Here is a 14000-nt window from a genome sequence, read left to right on the forward strand (position 1 = left end):
TAACCCTAACTTTCTTATTATCTGGGATGGGACATGAATAAGCTGAAGAAGCTGGTTAGTGGTTTTTAATAGTTTTTCTGGCCATAGATAGTTTCCAGCGTAACATGTTTTATTGTAATTTTTCATAGAAACAGTTCTTTTAGAAGAGAAATAAATAATCATGTGGCTCGTGGCAAAGCTTCCATAGTCACTGGAGACCTCTGGTGTAACAGCAAAATTAATCACAAATAGCTGAACTCTCTCCTGCAGTGCCGTGCCAGAATTGTTTCCTTGCCAGCATCTTTGCTTCCCTTTTGCTGTCCCCACGAAGCTGCTGCTCTTTACCCCCAAGGTGGTGGAGAGGTCTGCCCCTTTCTGCAGTGGGGGGCTGCCCTTCTGGCCCATTCCTGCTTATGCAGTTATCTTGGCTTATTTTTCACCATTTCCCTGTGCAGCTTCTGGGACTTTTGTTCAAAATGCTACCAGCCAAAGCAGACTGAAAATCAGTGGAAAGACTCTCGCTGATTTGTATGACCTTTGATGCAGTCCTTGCCTATATTCCGCCTTAAAATCCACCTCTTCCACGAGGTGTAGGTCTTCTAACCCCCAGTGTTACAGAAGGGCGTTGTGCTAGAGAGCTGTATGGCCATAGATCCCTATCCCTGTTTTCCCTAGCAGCATTCAGAGAGATGCCGTGGCACTGTGTGAGTGTGCCCTGTGCAGCAACTGGCAGGGAAGAGAGGGGGGAGCATAGCCTACAGAAGGATGTCTGGTTTATAGGAAACACCATGTGTGGAAGGTGCGTGCAGTGGTTGCAGCATTGCTGTTAATCAGCTTTCTATTAATAAAGAGCTAGTTTTAATTTCAGGAGTCTGAAGTGTTTTGATACTACTGCCCATAATGGACTACATAAGTTGCAGTGGCAGCAATCAGTTTAATGAGACCTGCAGCAAAGGCCGTTTGATTAGTAAGTGCATGAAATGGCAGCAAGTGATGGAGGTGATGTGAAAAGATTCAGACTAGAGGAAAAGCTGGATTTGAGATGATGGCCAATCATCTTCATGGTGAAAGCAAGAGCTTACCTGCTGTGTAGCACTGAGCATTGTTGGTAAGGCTGAGAAAATGAAGATAACTTTTTAGATACTCTCACTGGGAAGAAAAAAATCTGAGAAATAAGTGATGCTCTGTTTCTAGGAATAGTTCCAGGGATAATTAAACAGCCCCCAGAGGTGTTTGAGGTGCAGTGCAAATCCAGACATCTCTGAGCTGTAGAGAAGTACTGTGAATTTTTTTAATTCACTATCAACTAGCCGAAGAGGGCATAGGCATTTATATTACAGAGTTGAAAGCTCTGCCGTCTGCATGTAACTTTAGAGGCGTTAAAGAGTACCTAATGAAAGACAGAGTCATTTGTGGGACACATTATTTCTGCTTGCAGGAAATATTTGTTGAGAGAAACAGATCAACCTCTGGAAAAAGCCTGAGTTGTTGAACTGTCCAGGAGAAGGATCAATAAAATAACAGCTCCCAAAGCAGAACAAGTATGTGGGCTCCAGCTGAAAACATCCAGTACACAGGGTAGTTGCAGGCCAGTCTGAAACACAGGTATCATGAATCCATGTGTAGGTACTGGGGAAAAAAAAAAAAAAAAAAAAGAAAAACAGGAAAGGTAGGAAGAAAAATGTGTCATCTCATGTGAATGGTGAAATAGGTATGGGACACAGACCTGTCTTATGTCCCATTGACCCTGCTAACCTAGAAACAGAGATAGTCCAGGAGCAGCAGAAGTAACGAAGCTCAGTTTCTAGAGATGTGTGGCCCTTGCTCTTTTATCTGCCTTAACTGCACTTATATGAGCTTTCCTCCAGCACCTCCATGACACGAGCACCAAACAGAAGGCGGGAGGTCTGGGAGATGCTGCCTGGATGGCCAGTGGCTGCCTAACACCGTGGGATGCTTTCTGGTGTCCCTTCTGGGAAAGAGAGTGGGGGCTGTCTACTCTCTGCAGCAGTCTGGTTTTGCCAAAATTTGTAGGAACTTAATGACTTTCAGATCGTAATGCATTTTTGATTTTTGCTATTTTATCTCTATATACCTTTTTCAGAGGAGACCCTTGATCATTTGGGGCTGGAGCTAATCAGGGGTTCACGAGGTACAGGTGTGCCTGGTTTGTGTCTTCATAAGCCTTCTTTCCTTAGGAAATCAGCCTGAAAGGGGAAAAGTACACACTGTGATCAAACCTTTCAAGGCTTCCAAGTGAAGAGGGGCTATTTGCAACATCACTTTCAACAGAGCCAAGAGCTCAGTGTGTAAGCCCTGGAGGAGAGAGGGCTTCTGGCTGTTCAGCTGCTAGACTCTGTAGCTAGGCAGTTGGGTCAGCAAGTGATTTGATTTCAGCCGGGTTGTGAAGCCAGATGAAATATAATCCCAGCAACACTTCTGCACAGTGCTATTAGACCGGAGAAATATGACTAAGTGCTGGTTGGGCTGAGTCCCCCGACTGAGAGCGGAGCACTGCGTGACCTTCCCCGAGGAGCCTTTCTGCAGTTCCCGCAACTGTGAAATTTTAGGAGCAGTGTCTCTGCCTGTGCTTACTTAAAGAAAGCTACTGTGCAACCTAAGACTTCATTTTCCAGAATGTTCTCTTTGACTGAAGACAGTAAATACCCCGGTCCTCCACCTCTTCCCACAGGAGAGTCGGTGCAAATCGTGTTTTGAAACTTGAAGGAACCAGGACCAGCAGCTCCCCAGCAGTCTGATTTCAAAGTGGAGAGCTCTAACCCAGAACAGTGTGTTCTCTAGGAGGATGCTGTGGTATTTCAGCAAACACACACAGCGCACCACTTCCCTCTGAAAAATTAAAATTTCTTTTCTTCATCTAAACAATCCCAGGAAGTGTGGCTCTCGAGAAGTGGAATAGAAGGCAAGACTGGATTGGCTTGGCGCTTACACAAGTCACTTTGTACACATGGTATTTGGTTGATGGAAAGCATGACAGTATTTAGAGGCTTCATCCTACCCTAAATTACTAACTAATGGATAATTTAGTTAATTCCTTAGCAGCTGGATGAAACCACACACAGATTAAGATTCAAAAGAGGAAGGCTTTTTGGTTCCTGGTTTTAGGTCAAGATGTTCTAAGTCTGTGAGACTTTGCAACTACACTTGCAATTTGCTAGGCGATCAGGGACATGAATTTACAGTAGTTGCAGACAACTAATTGAACTTTCTTATTAACAGAGCTTGTTGATGACACAAAGAATACACCTAACTACTTGTATCATAAGGGTGCACGTGGAGGCGGAGGTGGTAGAGTCAAACTCTTACTGGCTAGCAATTGATGGAGTTCTTTAGGCTTCTCTTGGCTTTGTCAAGGAATGCCTTTGTATCAGACTGACAGAATATGGTGGGAAATGATGGTTTAAGAATTGTGCCTTTACTTTGCCCCCAAGGTTTCTCTAGAAATTTATTCATAAAAATCTTTTGGATTACCTTTTCTAATCTGTATAAATTTTAGGTAATTTTTAAGATGTGTAAGACAATAATTTATGTCCACACTAATCTGTGTGATCTGTTATTAAAATGAAGGTGAGCTCTTTAGAGCATTTGTTGCACATGGAGTTCTTAGGACACCACTTCAGACTGTCACTAGGACCACTTTCTAAAGCTTTACTGTAGCAGTGATAGAAAATATGGTTTGAGATCAAGACCCAGAGTTTAAAAAATCTAGCACACACAATGCAGTATAAATACCTGCTGTTTTGAGCTGAAGCTCACCATCTCCCTATTCTGAATTTTATCCAATATGTTCTAAAGAGGCATTTTTAAAATCCTAGTCTAGACAATAGATCAGGCTGCAGGGATGTGGGAAGCTCTGGTTTGTCTGTCTGTTTGCTGAACTGATTGATGTGCTGTTTGCTTTTATGCTGAGAACTGTTTTGCTACTTTGTACATTTCCTAAAAACCTTCTCCTTCCCGTGACCCTTCCAGGGAACTCTCACTGTGCACCGCATGGCTGTTTCAGGGACCTTGAAATACTGTGTCAGGATGAAGTTACTCCCAGGGACTGTCTGCCACATACTGCACTAGCATTCCTATGAGAAAATGAGTGTCTTTCATCTGATTTGGGAGAGAACACCTATTTTATTTCCAAATTAAAACCATACTCTAAATACAGTATCCTCTCACTTTTGTGCCCGAAGTCTGCTTACATGACATATCAGGGACTGTACATCTGATTGTAAACTCAAGGTATGGGTTTACAAGGACGTGATTCCAGGGGTGTTTTGAAGATGTTTGCATAGTACATGTTGCTGACCTGTTTTATGTATTTAGTACATGTTTGGAAGGTAGCAGAAGTTAATATGTCAGACAGAGCTCCTGGGGACCAAGTGTATGCAAGCCAGTGCACTATCCAATTCACATACAAAGCCTTATACACATAAGCAAACGTGGTGTACTGAAACTGGAGTCCTGGTATGCCTTAATCTTTTTTTTTCAGAACAGTAATACTCATTATTATCTGAATCACAAATTATATGTCTCTCTTTTTATCAGCAGACTTCTATTCATTGCCTTTATGCTATTGCTGTCGCAAAAATGATAATGTCTCTTAATAGGTTCATGGTGGCTGTAGTCACCCAGACTATGCTAGAGCGGTTGAAGACAAACAGGCAAGTTGTGGCTTCTGTTGCCACTGGCATGGGGCAGACTTGCTCAGTAGTGACCCTGCTGAACTTTCAAAAGTATTTTTCATGCTGGTGGCATAAAATCTTTATTCATAGCTGGAGAAAACCTTGAACATCTGTCTTAGTTCTTACAGCAACCCCTGCTGAGGCTACTGTGTGTGTCTGACCTTGTTCTGGATGTCTGGAATACATGTCCTGAAGTTGATAGAAACGTAATTTTGATATTTCTTCATAATTTTTATTTTCCCTTGTAAGGATAGTCTCACTGGTAGCAAATGAAGCCTTTCACACTTCTAGAATGGAAGTTAAAAATAAATGCCTACAATCCACTGTGGACTGAATCTTAATGCCAGCACTTAGACAAAATATTCTGCAAAATCAATGGAGATTTTACTTCTGTGGAGGATTAGCAGAGTCTTTCAAGCACAAGGTGAATATAGGGCAAAACTAGGGAGGAATCTTTTTTAGATGATTTATAGCTTAACTGAAACACAGAGATAAACCTGAAAGTGAAATGGAAAATGAGATGCCCACAAGAAGCATGATTCTTTATAATACTGTACTTAACCTTTAACATTAAATAACATGTATATAAAATATTATTAAGTTTAGATGTTCTTGCATCAATAGCAAACAAATTGGGAGCATGGAAACCTCTGTCCTCCTGAGATTTCATGAGCACTTTTAAAATCTGCTTATGACAAGGGCAGCCCTACTGTTGGTGGTCATTGCTCTCACCCACATGGTAGATGAAGCCCAAGGCTCTTGGAGATTAATTACAGCAAGCTCCTCAACCTTTGGGGAGCTTTTGGACAGTCAGTTTTTTTCTGCAGACACTTTTCTTTCCATCTGTCCTAGCACACAGGCTGCACACATGCTGTGCACCCGGCTTGTGGGTAGCCTGCCCAGAAACTGCACTCTATCCTTCATCCAGTATCTCCAGCAAAGTCAGCCGCAGCCTGCATAGGTGCATCTCAACTCTGCCAAGTTTTTCCTGTCCTTATTGAACAGTGAAGTATCATAGTTGAGGTGGGAGCTTAGCAGAAGGGGATAGACGGGTAGCTAGACTAGCTCCATGCTTTCATTTTAGGAAAGACTCATTGTCTGTCTTTCTCAAAGATGGACCTTTCATGGGAGAGTTAGAAAGTGCTATTTCATCTTCCCCTCTCTTCTGTGGCTTGAGAAAGCTGCTGTGATGATGTCCTGGTTTGGGCTGGAATAGAGTTAATGTTCCTTTTTGGTAACTAGACTAGTGCTGTGTTTTAGATTCAGCATTGGGTTTGGTATGAGAAGAATGCTGACAGCACACTGATGTTTTCAGCTGCTACTGAGGTTTCAAGGACTCTCCAACTCCCCATGTCCTGCCCATACACAAGTGCACAAAAAGCAGGGAGGGAGCACGGCCAGAGCAGGAGACCCAAATTGGCCAATGAAATATTCCATATCATGTAATGTCATGCTCACTATATAGAGGAGGGGTGTTTGGGAAGGGGGGCTCTCTCTCACTTCCAGGATTGCGATTGCGGGATCTTGGTATTTCAGGATCGCTAGCTGGGAACGGGCTGGGTATTGGTCAGCAGGTGGTGAGCAATTGCATTGTGCATTGCCCGTTTATATTTTCTGTTGCTGTCATCGTTTTCATTTTATTACCGTTATTAAACTGTTTCTATCTCAACCTGTGAGTCTCTCTTTACCCCCCCAATTCCCTCCCCCATTCCCAGGCTTGGGGGGGAGCGTGGGTGAGCGGCTGCGGGGTGGTTGGCTGCCGACCAGACTCAAACCATGACAGATGAATTGATACCTCAGTCCATACCGCCCTCTGAGACGATGTCAGGGAGCCTCTTGCTTTGTTTTGCAGATACAAGGTGGCAGCAGGAGCTACAGTGGCTTTGTTTGTCTCTGAGGTGGAAAGTGAATCTTTTCATTGTAGACTGTGGATTTCTTATAAAATCTGTTACCTCCAGAGGAATGTGGACTGCAGCAGCATCCCCTGATTAAGACTTCATGTAACTATCGCTCAAGGATTTATTTGCCTAGCTCTTGAACAGGGTTTCTCACAGGAAGCAGATGTCACTTGTACTTTATTGGTCTGTTCTGGCTTCCAATTCAGGTTTGGTTTTACTGGAAGGTGTTGCTTTGGACCTGGAATATTCTGGCTGCCTGGGAGATGTTATGCTTAACAGGGAAATGTGAGCTAAAAGCTGTAGATGTAATTGGGAGGTGGAGGAGGCAAAGTGTTTACTGTGCAGTTCCCACCCTGGCTTAGGCCATCCAGAGCCAACCTTTTTGCTCTCCTGAGTTATTTTTTCCCTTGATTTTTTTGTTGAACTTTTGTTGCACTGTTTTTTCTACGCAGCTCTATTCCATGCAATTTAAAGCACTGGCAGGACTAGCTAATTTTGCTTTGAAAACCGGTGTTCTGAATGCTTTGTGGGTTTTGGATTACGATGTCTGAGGCTTTTAAGAAAATGGAAGTATTGTGTAGGTTTTGACATTTCCATATAGCACCCAACAAACTATCTCTCTAAGCTCTGTAGGGTAAGCAGAATTTTAAATGGTACAGACTGATTTGTTTCAGACTGTTTTTGAACTTGGACCCTAGCATGGTACTCAAGCTGGGAAAAGCCTATCTGGGATGGCAGCAAACAGAAAATAGTTTGGTGTTAAAAAGCAGCATTACAGCTGGAAGCAGGAGTAGCAGTGGGGCAAACAGAGAGATGCAACTGGACATAGTTTTGTACAGAGGAGGGGCCAGTAGAAAAGGTTAAAAATGAGCTATGAACAAAAGGCTGAAATGAAGAAATGCTCAGTATTATCCATGGCATTTTGTATTTTTAAAAATTCTATATAACAGTCTGCAAAGGCAATGTCTCAATAATGTGCTCAGCCTGAGCTTTGATTCAGTCTGTCAGAGAAACAAGACTCCAGAGCAGTTCCGCAGAGGCATAGGATGTGTGAGTATTAAATACAGAAGCAAAGTTGCAAGAAAGAACCTGTGCTCACCATGTGTTGGAGCATTGCTTTATTTTCCATGGATGTATCCCTGAGCCTGTCACCAGGCTGATTGAGGTCTCCATGCCCTACTTTTCCATTTGCTGAATTGTCACCGAAGTTTGAACTTTGTTTTTCCTTAGCCTTATTCCTTGGGCTGAATGACAACACTGCTTTGGAGAGCCCTTCTTTGGTATTTTCTCTTTCATTCTGCACCTGTGTCTCTTCTTACAGAGCTATTCCCTGAGCATCATAAGGAACATCAGTGAAGAATGCATTTACTTTTGTCAAGTTTCTGGTCTGACCCTTAATTTAGAGCAGTCATTTCGGTCTACAATAAACTCTGTGTTCCTGCATGCCGCAGTGAAAGAATTACGAGCAGTCCTTAGCCACGTGCATTCAGGATGCTTTGGCAGCCCCATGGGACAGGTGCCTGAAAACTTATTATAGAATGGGGGTACAGTCAGCATGTTATTTTCTGTATAATAGCGTATATGTGGGTCTGCCTGTATGTAAAAGCTTTTACATGATTCAGTGAGGCCATTAGGAGTGGAATGGCATACCATCATTTCAGGCACAGAGCTTTTCAAAATGAACAGCTTTTTCCATCTTTCCCCAGGGAGCCCTGAGAGGCATCCAGCATGTAGGTGGGAGGAGACTGTTCATGAGTCTTCCATCACAGCATCCAGGAACACAAAGGTTATTACTGGGATGAGCTTGCAGCTCTGAGTGATAAATAAGGCAGGACAGTTGGATAAAAAGGGCTGACTTCTCTTGCTAAGACAAAGGTGGACTGATTTTTAAAGTTTAACAACTTCATGAGTGTATGGAGCACATGTTGGTAGAGGGTCCATAGCTAAGCACAGTGTTCTGTAAGCACAGTGAAGTAATCAGGCAACAGAGCGAAATGAGAACAAAGATCTCCTTTGACTGACTTAATCTTAGATATATATTCTGTGCTTTTGTCTTTGCTGTGCATTTTGCCTCTCTCTGTTTCTGATATTCATTGATACACCAGGATATATCCAGTCCAGGTTGCTTTTTTTTTTTTTTCTTATTTTTTTAAAACACATTTTTTAACACATTAATTCTCCAATTTTCATATACCCTCTTGCTTTTCAGTCCTCTGAAGAAAGCAGATCTTCTGGGTTTGCATAGTTGGACTCAGAGGCTAACAAGAATGTGCTTTCTTAAGTGATTTTGGCTTATTTGGTTTCTGAGGTCATGGACATAGTGGAAGAACACCTGCTCTCATCTTGCTTCAGCACTTAATCCCTGTCCCAGACAAGCCTAGAAGGGCACAGCACAGGAGGTGAAGAATAATGTAAAAAATTGCTCAATAACTTTTTTGAACATCCGGAAAGGTTCAGGGATAATGATTTTATTCTCCCTGGTTTTCTCATATCCACATCAAGAAATAAGATAGAGACACTGTTTCTTCAACTGTTACATTCATTGTTTGAGAGAAAGAAAAAATATGAATAATCCAAGGTCTCTGCAAGCAACATAGAAAGTGTTGAAGGACAGTTGTACATGTTCCTTGTTTGCCTGATGCAAGCAGAAATTTCTCTTGGCAAATACTGCTTTGGCTAAGGCTTTTCAAGACTTGTTACCGGTCTGTGTGGGTGTGTGCACATCAACTTGACATTTTGCTTTATTTTTTTTCTAACTGAGCCTATTTTCCTTCAGGGTGGCAGGACACAGTGCATCCAAGAAGTCTGCCCCATTCTCTCATGTCCCCAGCACCTCAGTCACATTCCTGCTGGACAGTGTTGCCCCAAATGCCTAGGTGAGTGATTTTTTTTCCATGGGAATTTTGTAATTAATATGATATCTTTCTGCACAGTATCTTTTATACAAGTATTTCACAATATTGGTAAATTCTGGGAGGTAGAAGATACAGTATTGCTCAGTAGAGTTTATAATCTGCAGGTTTAAAGCAGGGTCAGTGTGTAGAGTTGTGATGGGTGGTACTAAGCAAGCAGCCACAGAAGATCTGAGTGTAGACCAGTTGGCTTGCTTAGAGAGACAAATAGAGACATATTTCCCACCTTCATTACGCAAGTTTTACAAAGGAGGCTGAGATGGGAGGAAATGTTTCATTGGAGTTTGCGGCAAGAAAAAGGCCTTACTCTCTCATACTTTTATTTGAGTGTGCATTTGCATTCTTGTTTTTGAGGAAATACAGGTCAGAGGAAACTGGACTGGAATTGCATTCTTAGAAGCTGTTGTCAGGGAGGCCAAGGACCCAGGAGTCTGCCTTCTTAAGGTAGAATCACAGTTCCAGCCAGGAATATTTTCAATTATGTCTTTCCAACACATTTTAAGGGAGTAAGTCAGAGGCCTCTAAGAAAGGCTAGTTCTTCCAAGTCATGTCAAGGAAGGCGGTGACTACTGAGAGTCCTTATTTTGCACTTTAAGTGTCCACAGATCCCCCAGGTTAATATTCCTCATCATATGTCCCTCTATTTCACAAACAAGAAGCATTTACATCCTACCAAGTAAATTAGCTTTGATTTGGTCTATGAGGTTATAGCTAGGTTTGAAAAAATTTCAGAGCTGATAACTCCCAGTTCTTCAACAGAAATTTTTTGTCATTTTGACCATATCTTTGCTATTATCCAAAGTCTGTTTCCAGGGTTAGGTTAGGGGTACAGAGAAGTCTGGCCTTAGTGGCAGCAAGCCATAGAGAGTTCCAGCTTCTCATAATACTTAATGTTTTTGACTGCTTGAAACAAACCCAATTGTATTTATTTATTTATTTGTTAATTGAGAAGTGCTATAGATAAATATCTGCCTGGAACATTTAATGGCAGCACCAGGGAGTAATACAGTAGAGGAATTAAATGGAGAGGGGAACAGGCCAAACATTGAGCTTCTATTTTGGCTGAGGACATTTTTCCTTTCCTTCTGTAAACTCCCCTTGTCTTCTCCACCCCATGCTTTTCCCAGCTGAACCTTCCCCTCCTTGATCTAGGCATTCAAAACCCAGCTTTACTTTTTGACTGCTTCATGGAGATTTTTCTACAGATTCTTTTTTCCCTCTTAGAAATGTCTGTAAATGAGTTCACTAATGATAATGATTTTCATTTTACGTGATCTTTGCTCTAAAGCATGTCATATACCTGTGAATAGATAATGTCTATTCACAAGGACATGTTGAAAGTTTTAGGGTGGAGGTAGAGCCAAGGCATATGTAGCACACTGCGTGGCGGTTGGGAAAGAGAAACGTTTTCAGGGATGCTGAGGCATAGTTTTAAAAGTATCATGTGGAGGACCTCCCTGCAATTGAATTCCTAATACTCAGCGTATATAGCTTAGAAGAATGCCGTGGACTCTACTGGGACTTGAATTATTAGTTTAACTAGTGGTTATGAGCCAGCAAAGCCAACCATTAAGCCAATATCTTCACCACCACATCTTTTAAAGTGGTAGCTCCTTTGCCAGTGTTTTTTTTTGCCAACTATATGAACTGGGATGGCCACCCGGAATTGCACTGGGTGGTTTGAAAGGCATGGCAAGAGGGTATGAGAGAGAACTAGACTTCTGTTCACTTGTCCACATAAGTTATGTAACTGAAGTCCTGGACCCACACAGAGCAGTAAAAGTGTTGTTACAGGCAGGACTATGGCTCGGCTTTGCCCGTAAGTGGTGTATGGAGGTAGAATAGTTTCTTACAGGGCTACTGAGCATCCTCAGCTGATTTCATATGTCAGTCCTGCAAGAGAAATTAAGCCTTTTCATAAAGACACCCATTCAGTAAAAGGAGGGCTTGTTATGCAAGCACAGATTAGTCCAAGGTTGCTAATTTTCAAGAGAAATGTTCAAATTGTGTCTAACTGTACAATAGCAATTATTTCTTAACTTTTGTTTAATAGTTATTTTGATGTTAGATTTGGAAAAACTCAAGGCTAATCCAATGGATTTTACTGTGTACTTATCCTTTTGTTTGCTTATATCTCAGAGAAAAATGGAACCTTTTTCTTTTAAGCTGTTCTGCAATTATCAAGAATTATTGAAAAGGGAAGGAATTACAGTGTGCCAAGACCTGGTGGTTTGAGAGCTAAAGTATTGGCCTAATACTCAGTGATTTCTTGTATATACTTACAGTGGCCATTCCCTACCTCAGAACTGATGTCTATTTAACATCAGACCTCAAAAATGATAAGGTGGGAGACTGGAAGCTACTCATAAAAGTATTTATTAGTTGGTGCCACCAAAAGTAAACAGGGGAAGGTATTCAAAACCAGGAAGATAAGTACAGTGTTTGTGTAAAGAGCTGATGTTTAAGTATCGTAATGGTCACTTGTTTAAAATAACTTACTAGGAAAGAAGATGAGAAATAAGAGAAACTTCCAGAACCAAAAGAGCTTGCAGGATTGCAGGACTTCAGGAAGGACTTGATATCGATGCTGCCCTCCCTGTATAGTGCTCTAAACCTTGCCTTGCTCTCATGAAACCAAACATTTTATGGATTATGGAAACTAAGTATCTTGTGTTGCCCTCATTCTGTTCATAAATGATACCAATGCCTGTATTTCTTGCAATATTGTGTGAACATGCTATCTTAATGAGACTGGACAACACCTATACTTTTTTTGCATCAGTGTCACTGAGTTGATTTAGTTTGGCTACTGTGAACCCCTGAGGTAGATATGCTAAAACCAGTTAAGGCTGCTTTATTTGATAAGTTACTGTATTAAGTTAAACACAGTTTAAACTAGTTTAAGAGTACCTACCCTGAGAGTTTGCAGTGCTTACTTATTCCTTTAGCCACACTGTGCACTTTATGATGAGGAGAAGAAATATTTTTCCAATATAAACATGTCATAAATCATATTTATATTCCCTCCCACGGTAGAATTTGTACAGATGAATGTGTGTTAGAAGAACAGTGAACTGTTAAAAGTACGTATTTTTTTCACACCAAAATGGAAACACATAGCAAATGACACATTGCACATGAATTTGGTCTGGTGACAATAAGCCCTACTATTTTTGTTGACAATATGGCATCTTTTCAACCACATTCTGTTTCTGTTACTCTTTATTTGTATTCAGGGCAGAGGAAAGTGTTTGACCTCCCATTTGGAAGCTGCCTCTTTCACAGCAACGTGTATGATAATGGGTCCTCATTTATTTATGACAACTGCACAATGTGTACATGCAAGGTAAGTCCACAGTGCTTTGGTATTGTGTGCTGCTGGTTGTCTGGCTTAGCAGTAATTTGTAGAGCTGTGGAACTGTAAGCCCTGATTCTGTTTGGCATCTTGTGTGGTCCCCAAGAGTCTGATCTGAAGAGCACTTGCAGTTGTGCTAGGAAAGTTTAAAAAGTTACCTACTGCCTCAGCTGAGACACGATGCCTGATTCTGTGTGATGCAAAATGAAGTTACTCAGATTATGTGATCCTCTTTAAGTTTTCATTACAGTGGAAGAGGAGTTTCTAAACGGTGAATTACCACATCTCTGCTGAAGGGCAGTATTTTTTTTGTTGCTGTTGTTCCTCTAACATGACTGTGACCACTTGCACTTTTGCACCTAGGAAAAAAAATTAAATTGTCACCAAATAAGTAAGATTTTGCAGTCTAACAGAACCACAAGCTGGCCTTTCATGGACCACAGACCATGAAAGATTCCTTTAATCCAGTAAATAACTTTTATTTTCTCTGAGCAGACCTACTCAAAGTAGTTGGGCTGTAGCTTGGGTGGATGCAATGACTGAGAAAGCAGAAATGTTATGGTAAGAACACACGGGAGTACAAACATCTTGGTGATGATTTCATGATTTCCTTTTACCTAGGATTCAACAGTGATATGTAAGAAGAGGTGCTTACTTCCTGGTGAATGCAATAAAAACAAAGACCACTGCTGCAAGGAGTGCATCTCATATATCTCTCCCGAGGAAGTGAAAATGTGCAAGTTTGGCAATAAGATCTTCCAGGTAATGTTTCAGGTGTGGCTCAAGAATAGATACCATTGTAACAGCTAAACCAGCATGAGTTTAATGTAAATTAGTATTGTGGCTTGTTTTTTAGCAGAATTCTCACCATCCTGGTTGATGATGGAATGACTCAAAGGCAAAGCTTTGCAAAATTTGCCATCTGCTATTTTTTTTTCTGAGTTTGTGTACATTCTGCTCATATGCAGCAGTTAAAGATTAGTTCCTTCTTGATGTGACATGATGTCTCCCGCTCTGTACACAGAGATTCAAGCTGCTATTTCATGACAAGTAATGCATTTTTAGTATGAGCTAGTAATGCTCTGCTTTCCCAGACAAACACTGATAGTCATGGAGAAGATATTCTGAGTGATATTTAGGCTTTATCTGCTGAGCCAAAGCG

The 14000-nt window shown here is 41.4% G+C and overlaps 1 protein-coding gene across 6 annotated transcripts in view; it reads left to right on the forward strand.

The window, feature by feature from the left end:
• BMPER (BMP binding endothelial regulator) overlaps window positions 1–14000 on the forward strand; it is a 153116-nt gene that overhangs the window by 70573 nt on the left and 68543 nt on the right. For all 6 annotated transcript variants that reach the window (XM_032988841.2, XM_032988842.2, XM_042806440.1 and 3 more), the window contains 3 exons: window positions 9348–9447; window positions 12720–12829; window positions 13460–13600. In XM_032988841.2, coding sequence (XP_032844732.1) covers window positions 9348–9447; window positions 12720–12829; window positions 13460–13600 — 351 coding nt within the window. The remainder of the gene's footprint in view (window positions 1–9347; window positions 9448–12719; window positions 12830–13459; window positions 13601–14000) is intronic.

This window comes from Tyto alba, unplaced genomic scaffold, assembly GCF_018691265.1.
Source record: "Tyto alba isolate M040663 unplaced genomic scaffold, T.alba_DEE_v4.0 Super-Scaffold_46, whole genome shotgun sequence".
Classification (NCBI taxonomy): domain Eukaryota; kingdom Metazoa; phylum Chordata; class Aves; order Strigiformes; family Tytonidae; genus Tyto; species Tyto alba.